We start from the raw sequence: 21,573 nt of genomic DNA on the forward strand, positions 1-21,573 counted from the left end.
GACTCACTAAAATAAAGAAAACTCAAGAGTATGAGTGACTTTTTTCAACTTTTAAGATATCTCATTATAAGTTCAAATATTGAAAGAATATTGACTACAATCTCAAAAAAATACTAAAACTGAAAGTGTAATTTATTGAAAATATTTTCGTTTTCTTATCTCTATTCTCTTTACTTCCTCATTTTCACACTTCATATTCTTTTTTATATTTTTTTAAGCTAGGAGGAATAAAAATTTTCAAATACTTTCTAATTTATTTAAAAATTTAATTTCATAGTAAATTTTAATAAGAAATACAATTAGATTAAACATAGGCGAATATTATTATTAATATTGTTGCTTGCTTTGACTATAAAATGGTGAAATACTTTTGCTTAGCTCTATGTACATCTAATTTTAAATGGCATATGTGTAAATTCAGACTAAACACAGGATATTAGGAACACGAGATAATGTGTGGTAACGGTTTTTTTCCGTGGCACAAATGAATTTCCAATTTATTTTTTTTGTTTTTTTCCTGGAAAGATCAATGTCTCAGTTCTTCAACTTTCTCTCCCACCTATAATGGGGTCTTGTTGAATGATCGACCAATACAAATATCTCAGTGTTTGAAGCAAAGTTTGAGAAGAAAGGTACAAGCTTTCCAACTCTCAAGGCGAAGGTAAGTGAAGGGTATGGCACAGTTCACTACGCAGGGTCGCCTCAAGCTTCTCTTCAATGGGGAGGGCGTGTCTTCTATTTTGGAGCACAAGGACCCTTTTCTCTACAAGTGCAGATCAGTTCAGACCCACAAGAGAAGAACAAGGTACATAGGTTCTTTTTCTGCTAGAATATACTATGCATCATCTCTGAGTAGCAAAACCAACCGTTGTAATGCGGAGGCACGCCCCAGTGGTGGCAATGGGAGTGTTCATGATGAATATGATGTTGATGAAGATGAGGATGATGATGATGATGATGATGTTGAAGTTTATGAGGATGAGGAGGATTTGTTTGACCGAGATGGCTTGTCTTGCTTCCGGGGTTTGGTGTTAGACATTGCTTACAGGTCACTTTTTCTTTGTTTCAATGTTTTATATATTTTTAACTATTGCTATACACAACAATGATATGAAATTTGTAACTTGATTTTCTCCTGAATTTGTGCGTTTTACAGGGAATGGGAAAATTCATTTGGGGTTTTACACTTGATGGTGTTCTGATGCTTTTGTAATTCTTTTTTCTGTACTTTATTGGTTTTGAACCTTCCCAGCTGGTTTTATAGTAAGTTTTTTGGTGGGTTGTTGTATCACTCTAGGAAGACTGCGTGACTTCGTGCTTTGGGAGTTTCATGATAAGTTGTTGATTGTGATGCATCGGGGCTATTTGGAGTGGTAATAATTCCTTTATTAGGGGGGGAGTCTCATGGAAAAATTATGAGAAACTATTGGTTTGATTTATTACCAAAGAGAAAGCTCTTGAAGCCTGATATCGTATAAATGCATAATTCTCCATCAATTAGATGCATCCCTTACTTCTTTAACTTTACACTTTTGGCCGCTTTAACTTGAGGCGGACTTGACTCAACCTCAAAAGTTAGCTCATGAGGTGAGGATTCAATGTTGGATCTCAACACATTCCCCTTAAATGTCAGGACTATGATAGATTTTAATACCATATTGAGTTTGACTTTGTTTAACCCAACCCTAAAAGGTAGCTCATGAGGTGAGAATTATCTAACCCTTTATAATCTCCACTTTGGTCATATCTATAGTAGAAGTGGGATCTCAATATGTGTATTTTATCTTTGAGTTACTATTTTATGGCATATTTATTTTTTTTCAATTGAGATAAGATATATATAAGAACCAAAACCAATAAGAAGTTGGGCAATTATGCATGCTTTTGAAACTATGTGGTGGAAATGGAATTGCTTCCTACTGGTTGGTATCAAATTTTCAGGGATAAAATAGTGTGTATCTTGATAGCCTCAGTGTTTAATGTGTGTGAATAGTATGAAATTGTGACGACTTATTTTCTCTTGTATAGTCACCAATATCAAGACACCTGCTCAGTTGTTTGCTTATGGTTCTGACTGCTGTCATGGTGTCATCCTGCTCCAGGCCAGTAAATGTCGTAGGCTGGAAACGTGCTATATGTTTGGAGTTTATGGAGAAGGTCAGATATGTTTGCTCATCCTTTTCATTTGATATGTTAATTATTCTGTGCAATTAGGTTATTAATGTAATTTATCATTTTGTGATTGACATGGATATGTGAAAAGTTTAACAAAACCATGCCATTGCATTTGCATAATGTATTGGTGGGTAGTAGTACTTGCTATTGTCTTAATCTTAATGCATATATCATTTCCAGAAGTAGAGTTTATTTCTGAACTTAGCTTCCATTTTTATGGTTTTTGGTTCAATGTGTAATCTAAAAACTGTTTTGTTCTCCAGGCCTAATGGTCAGTTTGCACATACCAAGACACAAACACAAAAACTGATTCCAGCAACAACTTTTGAGTTTCTCTTTCTTCTTTTTAAACAAACACTGAAATGTGGTTATTATGTTTTGAATTATCGCTTTTCCAGGCTGATGTACTGGAGTATTATGCTAAGACAGTGAACTCCCCCAGTGGATCTTTCTATATACCAGCTGTCTTGAGGGTATGCACATAGTCATGAATTTGGTTTATTAATAATTCTGGTGCTTGGCCACCATTCTTATAATCACTGACTCTACTTTACTATCAGCAAGTATAGTTTTGTATTTTATTATAAAATGAATATTAAGCAACGGTTATTGCTGGAAATTTTCTTGTTATTTGTCTGCTCCAAATAAAGATGCACTCAACTTAATTTTATTTTGTTAAATTGTACAGGTTCCTCATTTACTTCAGGTTGTTAAAAGAAGAATAGTAAAAAACAATCTCAGTCGGAAAAATATACTATTTCGGGACAATTACACCTGTCAGTAAGTGTTCTATGTTGAACTTTAATTTCTAATAGATCTAAATATGTTTAATTTCAATCAATCAACTCCACAAACAGAAACCCCCCTTTTTTTAATATATTAATTAGTTGGTGTTGTCAGTAGGCCAGGTTGAATAATCAATCAAGATTATTACTTCTGAAGGAAATTTAGCAGTCTTATATTTCTGTAGAACTGATATTACTAAGATCATACAGCTCTGGGACTTGATTCAATTAGGGATGGCAAAAATACCCGTACCCGCGAGTATCTGTGGGTAAAATCCGCTACGGATAATAAATAGGCTAATTGGGTACCCGCAGATAATGGGGACGGATAATTTTTTACCCGTTTATAAATGGGGTGGGGGCGGTTATGATGATATCCATACCCGCGGGTACCCGTTTAATAATATTTATTAAATATCCTAATTATCCTTGTTCCACATAACCCTAAAGCTACACTCTCATCTTATTTTCTTTCCATAGAATTATGTTGGATGTAAATTGATTAATTTTATAGCTTTGATTGGACCAATAAGATTTATGTATTTTAAGTTGTTTACTTACGTTTGAAATTATGAGATTGAATTATTGTAGCTTTGTGATATGAGACTTTCACATACTTGTGTAAGATTGATGTATTTTAAGTGATTGATTATCTTGCATCTTTATTATTATTTCAATAGAATTAATGTTAAATACAAATTCAAAATTAACATTAAATTTTTATTTTTAATATTTCAATGACATTAAATATAAATTTAAAATTATTTATAATATAATTTTTTTAATTTCTTAAAAAATTTATAAATATCCATGGATATCCGTAGGTATTCAAGAAATTCATGGATATCCGCTTAATGGATACCCGCGTGGATATGGGGTGGGTATGGGGCCAATTTTCATACAACGGGGCGGGGGCAGGTTTACTATTACCCGCCTCCATGGGGCCCCATTGCCATCCCTAGATTCAATCATGTGTTAGGAGTGAAGACATAATGATAGTTGCTTGGAAGATTAAAGGGAAGACAAATTAGTTAGTTAAGATAGTTAGTTAGTCAGTTAGAGGGGATTGGTTAGATAGATGAATTGGGGGAAATAAGGGTTGGGAGAGGATTCTGTGTTGGAAAGAACCCAACAAGGGCTAGCTCAATTGTGAAAGGGGAAACTAATGGAGGAGAGATCTTTCTCTTTGTTCTGTTCACGATCAGTCAAGCAATAAAATCATGCTTTTCTTTATTTCCATCATTGGTTCCTAATATCATGTATAATCAGAATTGCAAATAGAGTGTTGTATATGTGGATGGATGATATACAAGGTGTAAAGAGTAAACAATTTATTCAGGGACAAGACTTTAAACTTGGCAAGCAGTGTATAACCAACTTTGTGATAGGCTGAAGTTCAGACTCCTGGCAAAAGCCCAACTAACCGGAAAAATCCTAGAATTTTCTTTTTTCTTTTTTTTCCCCTCGTTTTAAAAGGAAAAATTCTCCATTTGTGCATTGTGTAGGAGACAAGAGACCTAGAAAAGAACTCCTTCCTCCTTTACATTTGGTTTAAAAATAAAACTATTGAACTGAGCATCGAATTACAAGCTATAACCTTAATATAACAGAATTTTGCTTTTGGTTGGGGGTGGTTTCAAATATAAAATCCCTTATCTCTAGTATGGCTAAGAAAGACTGATTCATTTCATAATTTATGAGAATAAGCTAGTATGAATTGGGGTGGTTTCAAATATAAAATCCCTTATCTCTATGGCACAGAGAGACTCATTCACCTCATAATTTATGCGAATAAGCTAGTCTGAATTATTTGTTCCTTATGGAAGCCCTTAGTTAGCATGAGTCTGTTGCTTCTACAGTGGAGAACTATATATAATTGATTTAACCCCTTCTCAGCATATCATGCTTGTGGAGTAATTATGAGTTATGACACAAACCAGCAACAGAATCGAGTAAAAGGATGCAATGGTGATCTTGCCTTTTTAAGTAATTAAGTTAGTTGAGAATTGAGATACAAATCCATGCACTGATATGATATTGCCTTCTCAACAGGTATTGCTGTTCACGTGAGAATTTGACCATTGATCACGTTTTGCCCGCTGCACTAGGTGGAGAATGGACATGGGAAAATCTAGTAAGATAATCTTTTATGCATATAGAAAATTCTGTCGAAACTACATTATAATAAACATGATCCACTTTCTATGTTGCCAAGATTCATTATTACTTAAAGAATACAGTTAGAAATATTAGCTTTATTATTCTTTCTTGTAAATTGCATCTTGTATTTATTTTTTCTATGTAATTATTCTGTATATATTCCTAGGCTGAGTGTGTTTTTCACTCAAGCAGATTTCAGCCATGTATTCTCCCAAATATTTTCAACTTCCTTAGAATTATAAGTTGGTACCAGACTGGGTGAATCCTTTCATTGCTGCGCATGCATCCGGCCTTTGCCGAGTTCCACATTCATTGTTCCTTGGACTTGGCCTCATTTACTGTCTCTTCTGGGAATTTATGGGCTCCTTTAAAGTCTTTATCACCATAATTCATCTCTGCTGTTTTCTTTGTTCCAAATAGTTTTTGTGGAAGCATTATTCACTGTATTGTTTGTGCACTGTTTGTCAGGTGCTTTCCAGTGGCTGTTTTTCTCGATCCATTCTCTGTTCATTTCATTGTTTGCTATTCTCTTTGGATAGTGAGTTATTGGTCCCGTCATTGTTCAAGTCTTGATTGTTCATGTATGTCCTTGTTATGTCTATTCTGCTGCTCCTATTTCATTACAATTGTTGACTACATCCTAACCACTTTCGGGCCAACCTTTGATTCCTTCAACGTTCTGTTAGATAATGAATAGAAGGAATGCTTTCAATTTAAAGCAGCCTGATCAAGATTATATTCAATTGCTGTAGTCTGTACAGGTAGTTCTTCAACTTTTCTCTCATTCTATGCCAGTTGGATTATTGATGTTGGATTCTGGTGCTTTTGATCATAGTGTTAGTAATCCTTCTCTTTTCTCAAATTTGTCATCATCAAACTTCCTCATTTCATCACCCTAAGTGATGGTTCAAAGGCTAAAACCATTGGAATTGGTCAAGCTGTACCTCTTCTCTCACTGACTTGGGATATGCTTTGTTTTGCTCTAAGTTGCCCTATGAACTTAATTTCTGTAAGTCAACTTACTAAAAGTCTCTATAACCTTTTTTACTGAGTCTTTTTCATATGCAGAATTGGAGAACTAGAAAGACAATTGGTATAGTTTTTGAATCACACAGATTCTACTATCTTCAACCTCCACCATCTACTATAGGGGCTATTTTAAATCTCCTAACCTTCACGGTTGTTTAGGTTGCCTAAAGTATAAAATTTAAAAAGATGTTTCCTCATCTCTCCCATTTACAATATTTTGAATGTGAGTCTTGTCAGCTTGGGAAACATGTTTTGGCTACTTTCCGAAGAAAGGATGATAATCAGTTAGATCCTCCCTCTTATATTGTTCATTCAATTGGTTGGGGTCCTAATTTTGTTAATTATATTATTATAGGTATTTTCTTTCATTGATGATTTCTCAAGATGAATTTGGATATTTTTAATGAAAAATCATTCTGAAATAATTGGTTTTTTCAATATTTGTGTTCTAATATTCATTCCCAATTTGATTGAACTATGCATATTTTATTTAGTGACAATTCAATAGTATTGTTCTTCGTCTTTAATTCTTTTATGTCTTTCTATAGTATTTTATGTCCTAATTCATCCCAAAAAAATGGCATTGCAAAAAGAAAACCGTCACCTACCTGACATTCCTCTGTTTTTGGGGCGGGGCGTTATTCTTTTACCAATTGATTTGATAAATTGCATTCTGTCTTTGGTTTAAATGACCAAATTGCTCATTCTTTCTTGTTTCCAAATAATCTCTTTATAAAATTCATCCTGTGTTTGGTTGTACTTTAGTGCATGATCTTTCTCTAGGTAAAGATATGTTATTTTATATGCTTGTGTTGTGCTACCAAATGCATCTTCTTTTTTAGTATCTCAAGTGCATTATACATGTCTAATCTTACTCTTCTACAAATCATTTCTTCATTTATGCTAGTGTCACCTATGTTGAAGACACACCCTTCTTCTCTATATAGGTGGAACTAGATTCAATTTCTCTAAAGTCTTACCTGAACAATCCAATTGTTAATCCTCATATTGTATCCTTAGAATCAATAACTTCTTTCCAACCACAATAGTTTTTTTCTTGCTAACTTGTTAGTTGTTACTTATCAGTTTTGTCCACGTCATATGCTCTAGAAGTTGACCTTGTTCTGGAGGTGAATGATTCATCTCTTGCTTTTGTATCTTCACCTACTGCAGTCCCTCCCAAATCTCCCTTAGACTTGTTGCAGTTTTAAATGTATTCATTCTTCTTGTAATCCTCATCCCATTTATAATTTCTTGATTATTGTTGTTTGTCTCTATCACGTTATGCTTTTACCATTGCATTGTGGTGTATTTCTATTCGTAAATCTATCTAGGAAGCACTTTCTCATAGGGATGAATAAGGGACTGGTTTACACTTGTCATTACCCGACCTGATTTTATGATTGGGCCATTTTTCTAAACCCAATCAAGACCTGAAATATATGGGACAAGATAGAATTAATCTGACTTTTCTACATCAATATTAACATTATGTATAGTTAAATTGTAGAATAAATTATATCAAACTTAATTAAGATATATTTTACAATATATATTTGAAAATAAACAACATAATTATAAATATAATGTCATGTTATACAAAATATTATTTATTAAATCAAAGAGTCTTATTAATAGTTAAAAAAAATTTACTTTTTAATAGAATATAGGATATCAAATGATGACCCATAGCATAACCCTAACCTGAACTCATTATGAAAATACATTGAGTCTAAATTCAAGACCTGAATCCATCGAAATCAATCTCGAGTTGGATCGGGTTAGTTGGCCAGATTGTGTCATGCTCACCCCTATTTTCTTATACAGGATAGTGATAGAATGATTGATGAGATGATGACCATAGAATCAAATCATACATGGAGATTGGCTCCCTATCCTCTAGGGAAATTTGGAAATCTATGGTTGGTTGTCAATGGGTTCTATAAAGATATTAATACTTTCTTCGAATGTAAGATTGAGTCTAACTCAACTTTACAAAATCAATTTATAAAGTGAGAATTGTCCAGAACTATTGAGGTTGGTGCATGGATAATATGGTAAGTGCCCATTAATGGATCTATGATGGACTCTAATACTATATCAGGATTTCAGATTGTAGAGGCAAAAGGTGAAAAAACCCATTAATCTCAATGAATGGTACAACTTACTTTAACACGAGTACCCGTAACTAACTTTGACATCTGTCAGTAGAATTAATAGATGTAGCTATTAATATACTAATAGATTCTCTTCTCACTTTCAAAGTAGGTCCTGATGAAAAGGTGATCATTTGTAAGCTCGTTTGGTTGTTGATGGCTATACTTGGATTTTCAGCACTCATTATGGAGACATTTTCTCCCCTATTATTAAAAAATGGCTTTTGTTCAGCTTTTCTTATCCATAGAAGCTACATATTGCGGACCTCTATATCAGTTGGATATCGAGAATGCCTTTGGACATAGTAGCTTAGTTAAAGAGGTTTATATGGAGTAGCTTTCAGGGTTTGTAGCTCAAGGGAGGGGAGTCCGGATTAGTTTGTAAATTGCATGTCCTAGTTTGGCCTCAAGAAGTATTTCTGTACACAAAATAGCTAAAGATAAATTTAATGAAGATGATAAAATGAGTGACTCATTGGTTGCCATTTGTTTCTTCTTGGACATGTTATCCTAAAATATCATTTTACGGGGTCCTATTGTTACACTTTCATTTCCAAAGTAGCATTTAGTGTTTGTCATGGAAGGATAGAAGCACCCAATCTATACCTTGTTAGATTTCATCTTAATACTAAGCAAGCAATGTGAGACTTTCTAACATACTCCCTCTACAAAGGCTTGCCAAAATAGGCAATGTCCACTGGAATAGCTGATACGCAAAGATGTACAATAGGCTCTGATACCATGTCATGAAATTGTCAATTGTTTATTACTTTGATTTTGTTCCCATTCATAAATAGTACAGATTCATTTTTAGCCATTAATTACACAACATTTCTAAATCTAATTCCTATTTTGTATAACCTAATTAGGAAGTCTAATTATATACAATAAATGGCGTGATTCCTATTCCTAATATATAATATACCTTATAATTAGGAAACAATAATAATGACTAATTCCCTAATTGACAGTACTTATTTGACTTTGAGCTAACCGGAAAGCTCAATTAAGTTTAGGCATAGCAGGAATAGAATGCTTCTGTGCAGTGTTTTTGAAAATTGGCTCGGACTAGTTGGTCGGACCAGTTGAACCAGGAGCATGCAGTCCAACCGGTCCGAACCTTGAGTTGAATTGTTCATGTATTTGACTCGTTTCAAGTCGGAGCAAATCGGTCAGTTTTTTGGTTCAACCAATGAACTAGTGGATCAAACCAGTCCAACCACAAAGATGGTTGTCTATTACTTTTTAAAAGAAATTCAAAGAAAAACACAATATAAGGGAATCAAATCCTGCTCATGGGAGCATGAAGAGCCTTATTAGGCACTGCAATAATCACCTATTCTGTGCATTTGTCTGTAATATGTACAACTTAAATAAAATTTAAAGTATATTATCAATTTTAAATTATATATTTAATAATATAATATATATGCAGGTATTATATATATTATTTTGTGATATCAATTACAAGTATATTATATTTATACTAGCAGGAAAAAGGCACTTCGTGCCTGCATTGTATTAAAAGAAAAAAAAATAAATAAAAAAGGAAAAAAATGAGAAATTACTCATAAAAAGGTAATTATTGAAAATTAAACAAAAGATAAAATGATCTATGTAAAAATGAAAACCAAAAGTAGTTATTGAAAGTAGTATCTCCTTTATATATTAGTATAGATTCATTAGTTTCAATTTCTTAAATTTGATTAAAAAATATTTTTTAATTTTTTAAAATAAAAAGATATAATGGTAAAAAAAAAAGTGGAGATCAAGGTAGTTACTTAAAAGGGTATTCCCTTTATATATTAGTATAGATATATACATATTATTTATATTTTTAATTTGAATTAATTTGTATAGTTTAACATGCAACTTTTTCATGTATTTCTTTTTACAAAAATAAGAATAAAGATAATTTTAAATAAGATAATTTTATATAAAATTTATAAGTATAAAATATATATGAATATTTTTTAGGAAAATTAATAAAAATTGGGTCATACAATTCAATTAATGACCAATTAGTTCAATCTTTTACCTATTGGCCTAACATCCTAACTAGTTTGATGACTGATTTAGTTTTTAAAACAATTTTGCTATGAACATGATTAAATGAATGAATTATATCCAAACAGAAGTTAACTTGGCCATTAAGAATGCATATGGGTATTCACTTTGATTTCAATTCTAGATTATAGATTATAATTAGTATCCTGTGCATTTCACTTTCCTACCATCATTGTCAAGAGGAGGGGCACCAAGTGAAAACCTACCTAGTTGCAAAAAAGAGTTTCTTCTGGCTAAGTCTAATTGAATGACGAGGGAGGGAGGGTTTTTGTGAGTGAGTTTAATTAAAGCCTGCACGCCTGCTTTTCACATGTTAACTTTTAACCTTTCACTTGATCTGGAACTCATATACTGTATTTGTTGATGACAGGTGACTGCTTGTGCCAAATGCAACTGCAAAAAGGGTAAAAAAACTTTAGAGGAAGCTAAAATGAAGTTGATCAAGGCCCCAAAGGTATCACCTACTTATTTATTATCTAACTACAACATATATGCTTTATTCCTATGATGGATGAAAAGAGCAACATGATGGCTACTGAGAAGGGGTTGCCAATGTCAAGCTTCCAAGTTCCAATTACGTTGTTTAATTGAGACATACTACCTATTTCAACATACTAATGCGTATTAATGTTTCCTTTTTCACGATCTCTTGTAATTCAGGTCCCAAAGGACTATGACATTCTTGCCATACCTCTAACTGCCGCAGCTCTAAGAATGCTGACAATAAGAAAGGGAACACCTGAAGAATGGCGTCAGTATCTAAGGTCTCCTTGAGTTAATCTTCTGTATATTCCTGTATGTCATGTCACGCACACTAAATTTCTTCTTGCTCACCACCCCCCCCCCCCCAAAAAAAAAAAAACATTAAAGGAATAAAAAATCCAGATTTTTAGGTTATTTTAAGACACTTGAAAAGCAATTCGTTGTAAACAGTGCTCTTCAATCCCAATGATGTAAAACCTATGCATATTAATTCCTGTCTTAAGTTATATATTAACATTGACAGACCTTCACTTGGAGGACTTGGTTTTGTATGTGCTAGTTTTAGTGAAACGTAAGAATTGATATGTAACTAATCTATCATCAGATTTTACCCCTCTCATTTATTAGAACATCTCCTATGATGGTTCTTATAAGTAATTTATTAAAAAATTGTTTCACTTTTATAAATTTTTTTTATTTACACTTCATCTATTGACAACTTTAAAAATTAATGTAATTATTATAATTAAATATAATAAATAATATTTATTTTTATGTGGTAGTGATTTATATTTTAAACGATGTTGCTTATTTTTAAGCAATGTTAGTATGTACCGTGCATATGGGGAAGATATACTAAGCACTTTGCATTCAAAATGTACTTATGTTTGTCTACCCTTGTGAGTTACAATTAGTTATCAGAAATAATTTGTAAATTTGGAGATCTATGCTAACATTGACTATGGAAACAATCTCATTCTAAATTTTAATTATTCACTCCTACTAAATTTAGAATTGATTTATCTTACTTTCAAGATATAGTAATGGGGTCACATTGTGTAGTCTCTAGTGCACCTTCATTCAATTTCATATTAGATGAGAATGATGAATTGCTGCAAAATCCGTACTAGTAAATAATGCATGCCCCGACCAAAAACTAAACAAACATAAACACAAACGGTTGATACTTGATGCTAATTTTGAAAGAGTGAATGAGTCATGCTACTTACACAAGTTTAAATTCGAATGCTGCCATACCTGAGAATCTTGTTATTAGCATACATTTCCATTTGATACTAAAACTATCTAGATTTATTTGGCGTTCATTCAGACTAATATCTAATCATATTAAGCAAATGTTCGTAAGTAAACATTTTTCTTGTGAGAATATAAGTTCTTTCAAGTATCTTAATGCATGGAAATTTGGAAACAGGAGGTTTGGTAGAGGACCTGACAAATGAATTGTCAAAATCATGGTAGACATGTTTAAGTAACACTTTGGAGATCTGATCCACATTTGTTTCTCATGCTTTAGTACCATGTTTAGTCTTTTCGAAGTTTGGAAATGGTATTTTCAGATATAATAAATGCACCCTGAATTTTATATGGTAGTCCAGTGGGAGTCTTCTGTTCTGGCACAGCACATGGTTCTGTGCTTGAATGGAGCAACATGTGTTGATCTGCAAATAGCAAGACCATAATGCAATTGTTCAGAAATGGGCCTAACACATGACCTGTAGTTATGCCATTACATTTATGCGATAGAGGCAGGGTTTTATTTTATTAGTCTATGTGTATGTGTACTAGAAGGGCACATACAAAAAAGTGTAAATTACATTAACACCCCTAAACTAAACTTTCTTCAAAATTTCTCATATTTTACTTATATTAACTTTTCTTAATTATTTGAGATACATTGCCATGACATATTCTATCATTCAAGAAACACTTTACATTGTGTACCCAGTGTAAGTAGGATTGCTGTAAATGTTAAAAATGCAAGTCATGTGCAATCTTAAGAAACTGTGTTTATGTAATTTGTTTCGGATAAAATGTTGACAACTTGTCGGACTGACCCAATAATACATGAGACCGATCTAATAATACACGAGGTCTAAAGTAAATTTTAAGAAAAAAAAAAAATCTTTAAATAAAAAAATATATGTCAAGTTTTTCTGTAAAATAAATAAGGATAATTTTCCCAAATATATGAAGCCTTTTTGACAATATATATGGTCTTTTTACTTTATAGAATTTAATAATAAACATTTTTTTTGTTGGTGAGTTTAAAGTTAAGTTTTAACAACCTTATCCTTGGGTCAGTCTTGCAATTTGCATACATACAGGTGCAGTTTTTATTTAATTAATTAATTTATTTTAATATATCAGTTTTATTTTTAAAAAATATTTTAATTCTAAAACACTTTTTTCAAAATGAATAAAGGCTCTATGTAAGTTCTACATTTAAATTGCTTTTATGTGATTATTTATTATGATTTTTTTATATTATAAAACATATAATATGATTATTGAACCGATCGATAAATTGTAAATTAGTGTCTATGAATTGAATTATGGATTTAATTTTAAAGATGTTGCGTGCAAGAGAGATAACATCAAGAGTTGTTCTAGTAACGTTACTCATAGTATTAATGATTGAGTTTAGTATCCTGTGGGAGAAAAATGACAAGAAAGAATAATTTGACAGACGACTTTTTCATACTAGAATGGTGTAAAAGATAAAAGTGGGCTTGGTGCGATTATAATTAAACTGTATGTTGGGTTGCAAATAGCACATCTCAAGGAAAAAGAGAGGAATTTGAAAGTTGCATGTGGCACAGCCGCACAGGACGTTCCAGCAGATTGATGGATCATCAAAAGAATCCATCCTAATTCCAACATCATTTCCAATTATCATCGGGTGGGGACATTTTGCTTTGCCACATTATTCTTTAAGAGGGATTTTTTTTTTTTTTTTTTATCCTTGGAGTATTCACCCCGCTAATAATACTGACTAATCTTCTCGCTACATTGGAGAAACTTCAAAGGGTCTTCATAATATATTTTTAACAAACTTTCATTATTAACTCAACTATGTCTCATATTAAGTGTTGTATTAGAAAAAGAATAAGTTTTAAAATAAGTATTATATTAATTAATATAATATTAATGATATTTTTTATTTATATTCTTAATAATATTATTTAGAAAATGATTATTGTATTGTGTAATTTCTATAAAAAAAAAAAGATTAATTTGTAAAAATATTATTCTTTTTTCTATTTATTAATTTTTCTTAATTATGTAGAATAGTATAAGATGACACTTATTATGAAAAAGAAGAAGTACAATTTACTCAAAGATATTAACAAATTTCATTATTAGTTTATGAGTTTCAATAAATATTATTTATTTAGAATCTGTTGTCCAATTATCAAGTAACACATAAGAAAAAGAACATTTCATCACTATTAGAGGTCTTAAGAACAAAATGAAACATTAACGACATTAAAGAAGTTTTATTTAGAAGAGTTGATATTTTAATTAGTAGTTTGACATTTTCTTTATATCTATAAAAGTTATACTACTCTAATCCTTTATTATTAGGTCAATTTAATAATTTTATGTTTGAGTCTCGAATATATATAATTAAGTTAAATATTGATTAGGATTTTATGATTTATATATAATCATCTTAAACCCTAATTTAAGCATGATAGTGTGTTGTATAGGATTCTTGTGGCCATGTACCTAACATTTTTCATTTATTTATTAAAATGGTTTCATTGAATCCCTGTCACCCTTCACGCCTCATAAAATGAAATTATTGCTTGCGGTGCCCCTCATTTGTACAGTCACGAGTCATGATTCATAGGACCTCATGCAGTCCCATTTCCAATCCAACTAGGGAACAGTGTTCCCTTCATTATTTAGATGTGCCCTTTTTCCTCTAACCCAGGGAAACCTCAAGTTACATATCTCAGTCATGTGAGAGAGAGAGAGAGAGAGAGAATGTACTTAAGTCAAAGCATAAGAGGTCACTTACTGAACACTTCTAAATTGATGTAGTTTGATGGCTGTGTACCATGTGTATGTCTGGTCACTTAGAGTCAGAAAACAAGGGCTCATGCTTCATTTTCAAGCACTTGGGTGGTAGCTTAAGTGGCTACTTGTTCAAACCAAATTGTGTTCAAAGCTTATATATGGGGCCTACTTCTCTTGTGACCATGACCTAGTTGCATGCATCAATCAATGGGTGATAATACAAGGATGGGTATTATTGTGGTTGAAAGGAGATTGAACCCTTTTATTTAGACAGCATGGCATGGGGAGATTTTGGATGGGAAGAGACCACACGCTCAGGTTATGTGCCTATGTTCAAGGCCATAAGATGAGAGGACTCAAAGACTACTCAAATTAACCCACAAAATTTGCTTCAATTCATAAAAAAACATACTCATAAGAACATGAGTTTAATTTCCACTATTTATGTAATAACTTTGTTAATGAGTAATATATAAATATATTTCTAAATAGTATTTTATGTTTTGAGATATGTTTTTGTTGAGATACAAACAAGTCTCGTATCGATAAAGTAAGAGAAGAAAATAATAATGTATAAAATACATATATACTCCAATGATCGAGAGACTTTTTGAATGGTGACAAAAGGTAAAATCGTGAGTGCTTAAGTCCAAAACAGATAATATCTCATCATTGTAAAGTTGTGTATAAAATATCCTTATAAAAATAATTCTTATAAAATATCCTCTCAAATAAATATATGAGATAAAATAAAAAACCATCAGTCTTGAGTATTGACCCCAGTAAGTTTTTGGAACTTGCTAAACTTCTGGTTATAAAAAAAAAGATGGGAGAGAAACTACTGAAATTATTCATATGCAGTTCGTTATGTAACTCTCTATGTTCTGTTTCAAGCTGCTTCTTTCAAGATCATTCATTTCAATTAATTACTCATCCAACTTCGGGCCCACTACAATTCATCATGCACATATGGGTGGTGGATTTTCGTTTTGTTTCAATTCTTTAGTTGTCGAGCAATAAATCAGAAACCATAATGTATTGGGCTTTCGACAGTGGTTTTAGTGATCAAATTCAAACATGTAGTTATTCACGAGTTTGTAAATAGTATTTTTTTTTTGTTTAGAAATTATCACAAAGAGAGTTAGAATTTAAAACCTTTTACATCATTATACCCACTTCAACTTCTACCATTAAGATAAATTTGAAATGATCAAATGTGAGGCAACCTTGAGATTTCTTTTTATTTACTTTGTAGTCAGTTTTTAGTTATTTATAAATAGGATTTTAGCATGTGTAATGAATGCTTATTTTATAAAATTAAAATTTATAATAAAAAATATTTTTGAACACAAAATTATATTTTAAATTTGTGGTAAATAATTTATGTTGTGATATAAAGTTAGTTTTAATTATTGATAACTTTATAAAAAATTAAAATTTAATTTAATAAATATGAACAAAATAAATTAAAAGAGATAAAAGATTAGGAAGTTTTCTTAAAGACACCTTCTTTGAAAAAACTTTTAAAAATACTCATTCAAAAATATTCTCTAAAAATATTTTAGTTTAAGAAAGTTACTCTAATTTAATTTGGTTTAATATAAGCATTTCAAACTTAATTTACAACATACTCCTTCAAATTGGTTAAAAAGGAAATTAAAGAATTCCATATAGATAAAAGAGATACACAATCCTGAGAATTATGAATAAAACACTACTTATTTTTTGCTAGAACATGGACAGTTAGGGTGTATTGAGTGCTCATCCATACACATTTTATACATTCAAATGAAAAAACATGAGTATGGAAAGATCGAATTAAACATAAGTTTAACTATTGGAAACGTTAAAACAAACATACATTTAATCTCTAATAATAAATAAGTATAGTTTTCAACTTTTAACTATAGAAATATAGTAAATTAATTTCTTGAGATAAACAACATAGGAATCGACAATAAAAAGAAAAAGAAATTATCCACACATGATCATACTTGATACTCCTTCTATACCTATATATAAATATATAAAAAAATACTTAAAACATTTTAACTAAAATATAAAAAAAATTTCAATCAAATCAACTTTTTATTTAATGTTCTTAATCTAAAATTACTTTTATGATAATAAATAAAACACTATCTATCATAAATATGGTTAAATATATTTATAAAAATATAATATATATTTTGTTAAATTATAAAAAAATAAATATTTTTAATAAACCTTCTTAATTTATATAAAATTAGTTATTTTTACTTATATATAAGTATAATGGAAGTAATACTATTATGCCTACAAGCATATTATCACCGTTAAATTTGATAAATAAAAATACATTTTTGCACTTTTGTCACAATTTATTTATTTAAAAAAAATGAAATTTATGTATCCAAAGTAAAATACAATCAGGATAATAAATATATCATGCTAAATTGTCATCTGTCCTTACTTTTATGATTTTCGGTACAAATCCGTAATATTATGTTAAAATAGGTCAAAAAGTGTAATTTTAAAAGTTATATTATTATTCATATTTTTCTATAATATTAGTCATCTTATCACATTATTATTTCTCTTTTAATTTGTTGCACAATATTTTTGTATAAATGCATTTTCTCTTTTTTAGTCAAAATTTAACAATAGCAGTGCGTACATAAGAAGCACGTGACCAACCGTAACACTTAAATTTAACGCGTATCCCATAAAACCAATATGTTTATCTAGAACCACCTATATTTAGATGCCACATTCAGCATTTAAGAAATCTGAGTCCACTAGAACGACACAACTTTTTTTCTAACTTTAGGATAATCACAAATTCATAATACCGACATGAAATTCAAATATAATGATTAATCTTTGTGAAAGTCATACATATAAACAAAATGGGTATTCCTTTTCAAATACATTGGAAAATAAAATCTATGTATGATTAAATTGTAAGTTGAAGCTTAAGTGTATGTTAAGTAGTGTGCGTATTGATGAACTTTACCTTCCCTCCCCGTCATATATAGGACCACAATGTTGAAGTGACTCAAAATTGGCAAAAGTTAAAAGATTTTGGAAGAATCTGAATGTTTAAACATTTTAAATGAATCTGAAACTGGCAGAAGCAGTCTGTGCCCTGGCCTCTTGGACTCTTCCAATGCATCTTTTGAGATGTTAACCAAAGCAAAAGTGAAAGCAGGGCATCTAATAGTTACTTCTGTCTGCAAAGCTAGCTGCACTATTAATATTTTACCCTCCAAACAAGGCCAGATTCTCAAAAGGAAATTAATAACTTTATTTTGCTTAAGGCAGAAAAAATTATAGTTTATTCTATTTATAAGCCAAAAGCAGAAATAAAGCGAGGGAAGAACAGGAGGAAAATAAAGAAGGTAAGTACCATGTAACGTTATGTGTAAATAAATAAATGATGCTTTAGGGTAAACAAGGTTAATGTAGATGAGGGTTGGTGATTGGTGTGTGTCTGCATGAGATAGTGATGTTATGGTAGCTTTCTCACTGATAAATTTGATTTGTTTTCTTTTTTGCTTTTTAACCTTTTATCTGCCGACAAAAAACCAAGGGCAATAGCAATATTAATAAGGGTGCTCTGAGACAAAGGTTGAGTTCTATCTTGCAACACCAATTTTGGCTCTCTCTCCATCTCTTTTTCTTTCTTCCCTTTCATTTCCCCTATCACACACGCTCTTAAGTTTTAACCTTATGAACATGGATATGTGCCAAAATGTATCAGTTTCCGGTGAGTGCCAACAAGAGCATGTCCTTGCTCCTTCTTGCTCAAGCAGCCTTGATGACCTCTTCTCTGCTCAGAACACGGTCAGTGATGTTGCTTTCTTCATTTTTCACCTTTTTTCTTTTTTTTTCTGCTTTTGGTACTGTTCTAGCTTAATTCCCTTGACCCTCCTAGTTCTTTGGAAGTTCTTCTGTCTTATTTTCTTCCTTGGTTTGAGAAAGTAGTCATTTTTGTTTCGGTAACTTGTTTATATACAAGTTTAGAGTTTTTAGAATTTTTGTACACAGTGAGAGAAAAGCAACTCTTTATTTTCAATAGAATAGATATTTTTATTAAGTTTGTGGCTTTAATGTTGTACTACTTATCCTATGCTTGGTGGTGTATAATGTATATAAGTGTTTATAGAGTTCTTTTTTGTTGTTTTATTGTTCCTGCTAAACTTTGGCTTGTTTGACCAAACATGTGTAGGAAGTGGATGTTGAGTTGGAGTGGCTTTCAGTGTTTGTTGAGGACTGCTTTTCAAGCCCCCCAAGTTGTGTTTTTGTGCCTGCTAGTGTTAAAACCACAACCACAAGCAGCACCAACCCTTCAGGCACATTGAAGAGGCCCCAACAAAATGATTCTCCTTTGCAAAATTTTACTGTGCCAGGGAAGGCGAGGAGCAAAAGGAAGAGGCTTTCAGCCCCAAGAACCAAGGACCCTTTGAGCATGTGGTCACACCATTTGAACCCCCAAAATGAAGCCTTGAGTTCTGACCCTCCTCTACTGAAACAGGCTTATTGGTTGGCTGACAGTGAACTCATGATGCCTAAGCCAAAGGAGGAGACAAAAGAGGAAGTGGTGGTGGTGGAGAAGATTGTGAGCAAGGAAAGGTTTGGTGAGTCTGAGTTTGAGTCTGAGTTTGAGTCTTGCAATGGTCAACAACAACAGCTGCAGCAGCCTGTGGCAAGGAGGTGCACCCATTGCTTGGCTCAGAGGACCCCACAGTGGAGGGCAGGGCCATTAGGGCCAAAGACACTGTGCAATGCATGTGGAGTTAGGTACAAGTCTGGGAGGTTGCTACCAGAGTATAGACCAGCCAAGAGTCCTACTTTTGTGAGCTATTTGCACTCAAATTCACACAAAAAAGTCATGGAGATGAGGATGGCTGTTTACCCTTCTTCCATTTCTAGTGACATGTAGTGCTTGTGCTTGCTTGTTTGCCATATATTTTTATGTAAATCAAACTTCAAAGTTTAGGAACAAACTATTTGGAAACAGAGATACTATTAAGGGGAGACATTAGTGCTGTCATTCATTATAGGCACATTTATATTACTTAATAGCCACTTTCATTTTGTCCTTCCCTTCCTTGGACCCATTTATTTGCATTGCCCTTGCCCTTTCATAGAGTAAGAAGTATTTAACCTTTTATTAATGGTTAAAATTACATTCACATGTTTTGAAATTTCATGAAATTACACTAACCTTTTATAGGAGATCACAGTAATATTATTTTGAATAATTAAGGAAATTAATGTAATTTTTTAGAAAGTTAAAGAGTTTTAGTACTATATTTTTCTAACAATTAAAATGGGTTATTTTAGGAATAGAAAAAATAGGAGATGTTTGAACAATTTTAAAAAAACTTCAAAAGATATTTATATAATTTACTCTAAAATTTATTAAATACATCACAATTAAGAATTATATTCATTCTATAAGAAGTAATTTGTGATTATTAATAAATTTGGAACATTAGCATTTGTCTTATTCTTGTTACAAAAAGAATGTAGAAGTGGAGATAAAGATAAACCTTTTGTTCTTAAGTCCTAACACCTAAACATTTTGTCATTTGTGAATGATATTTTTCCATTTCTATTTTCTACCAAAAGATTAGGATAGAAGTAGAACTAAAAAACAACCATACAACTTTTAAGTAAATGATCACACACAAGGGTTATGTGATTTTGATTTTACAATGGTGAAGACTTTGGCTGTGCATTTGCTTGACTTTCCACTTGTTTCCCATTTTCCTCTTGGCATTTTAACCTTTGAATATTTCTTTAAAACAAGAAGGACGTGAATTTTGTTCCACTGGGTATCGTATTCTGTCAGTATAAGCATGTGGGAGTGCTCTTAATTTATTCATACTTGGCAGTTGGCATGCACTACCACACACAAGATAAGGTCATCCATTAAGATATGCACATGCACATGCACATGCACGTGACATCAAATTCTCACTACACTCTCATATGGTAAACAAAATGGAAGAAAATCAAATATTTCATTATTTTATTCTTCTGTGTTAGTATGATTTGATTCTATTTTTGTTTTTTTTTTAATTTTAAAAAAGGGCATATATGGGAAACGGTTTTTTGAAGAAATTATTGTCCTTGTGTTCCTCTCCAACCCACTATATTCGATCCTCTTTGGAGGGGAAACACCAAGATGAAAAATCAGACCAAAGAGGATTATAAATATATAGCGTTTCTTTGGATTAATTTATTCAAAAGTTTTTATGGAGTGCTTTTGAACAACAAATAAATAAATAAATAAATAAATGTTTAACAAATATGCCGTAAAATAATTATGTGATCACGTGATTAATTATTCTACAAGTTGGATAGTTGAAATTTTATAAGAATCTTGATTTCTTTTTTCTTTAATTAGTAGCAGCAAATGTTAGTTAGCAATGTCACATCATAAATTGACTCTATAGATGTTACAGTATTTTTGGTAAGGGAAGTGCCATATCTTGCGTGCTAATTTAGACAACTAGATTAATGTCTTCCCTTAATTTTTAATTTTTTGACACCATCTTCCATTCATTTTTAAAAGGTTAAATTACTAAGTGGGTTATCAACTATTTTAGAACTTTAAATAGATTTATAAACTTAAAAATAATAATTGAGACTCTTAACTAAAAATATATATATATATATATATA

General features: G+C 31.5%; 2 protein-coding genes across 4 annotated transcripts; both read left to right on the forward strand.

Moving 5' to 3' along the window:
- The first annotated feature begins 495 nt into the window (after positions 1-495).
- LOC109801870 (HNH endonuclease) lies at positions 496-11,391 on the forward strand. Of its 3 annotated transcripts, XR_002240063.3 has the most exons (9): positions 496-1,048; positions 2,103-2,157; positions 2,574-2,648; positions 2,864-2,955; positions 5,013-5,094; positions 5,589-5,701; positions 5,807-5,881; positions 10,743-10,826; positions 11,033-11,062. XR_002240063.3 is itself a non-coding variant. In XM_020363017.3 (8 exons), the coding sequence occupies exons 1-8, from the start codon at positions 675-677 to the stop codon at positions 11,144-11,146; spliced, it is 789 nt and encodes a 262-aa protein (XP_020218606.1). In that variant the 5' UTR covers positions 503-674; the 3' UTR covers positions 11,147-11,391. The 3 variants fall into 3 exon arrangements, 2 of the variants coding, with proteins under 2 accessions (XP_020218606.1, XP_020218605.1); XM_020363017.3 differs by lacking the exons at positions 5,589-5,701; positions 5,807-5,881 and having other exon boundaries at positions 503-805; positions 893-1,048; positions 11,033-11,391; XM_020363016.3 differs by lacking the exons at positions 5,589-5,701; positions 5,807-5,881 and having other exon boundaries at positions 506-1,048; positions 11,033-11,391.
- Positions 11,392-18,033: 6,642 nt separating this feature from the next.
- On the forward strand, positions 18,034-19,987 carry LOC109802410 (GATA transcription factor 7). Its single transcript, XM_020363775.3, has 2 exons — positions 18,034-18,724; positions 19,110-19,987. Exons 1-2 carry the CDS (start codon positions 18,611-18,613, stop codon positions 19,821-19,823), a joined length of 828 nt encoding a protein of 275 aa, XP_020219364.1. The 5' UTR covers positions 18,034-18,610; the 3' UTR covers positions 19,824-19,987.
- Positions 19,988-21,573: the final 1,586 nt, after the last annotated feature.

This window comes from Cajanus cajan, chromosome 4 (assembly GCF_000230855.2).
Source record: "Cajanus cajan strain Asha chromosome 4, NIPB_CcT2T_4, whole genome shotgun sequence".
NCBI lineage: Eukaryota > Viridiplantae > Streptophyta > Magnoliopsida > Fabales > Fabaceae > Cajanus > Cajanus cajan.

What these genes read in the sequence shown, in the direction of transcription:
- LOC109801870 (XM_020363016.3), top strand. Translation starts at nt 675, where the DNA reads ATGGCACAGTTCACTACGCAGGGTCGCCTCAAGCTTCTCTTCAATGGG. An exon ending in CGGGACAATTACACCTGTCA is followed by an intron (nt 2,956 to 5,012) that starts GTAAGTGTTCTA and finishes CCTTCTCAACAG; the next exon opens with GTATTGCTGTTCACGTGAGA. An exon ending in AGTTGATCAAGGCCCCAAAG is followed by an intron (nt 10,827 to 11,032) that starts GTATCACCTACT and finishes CTTGTAATTCAG; the next exon opens with GTCCCAAAGGACTATGACAT.
- LOC109802410 (XM_020363775.3), top strand. Translation starts at nt 18,611, where the DNA reads ATGAACATGGATATGTGCCAAAATGTATCAGTTTCCGGTGAGTGCCAA. An exon ending in TCTTCTCTGCTCAGAACACG is followed by an intron (nt 18,725 to 19,109) that starts GTCAGTGATGTT and finishes AAACATGTGTAG; the next exon opens with GAAGTGGATGTTGAGTTGGA.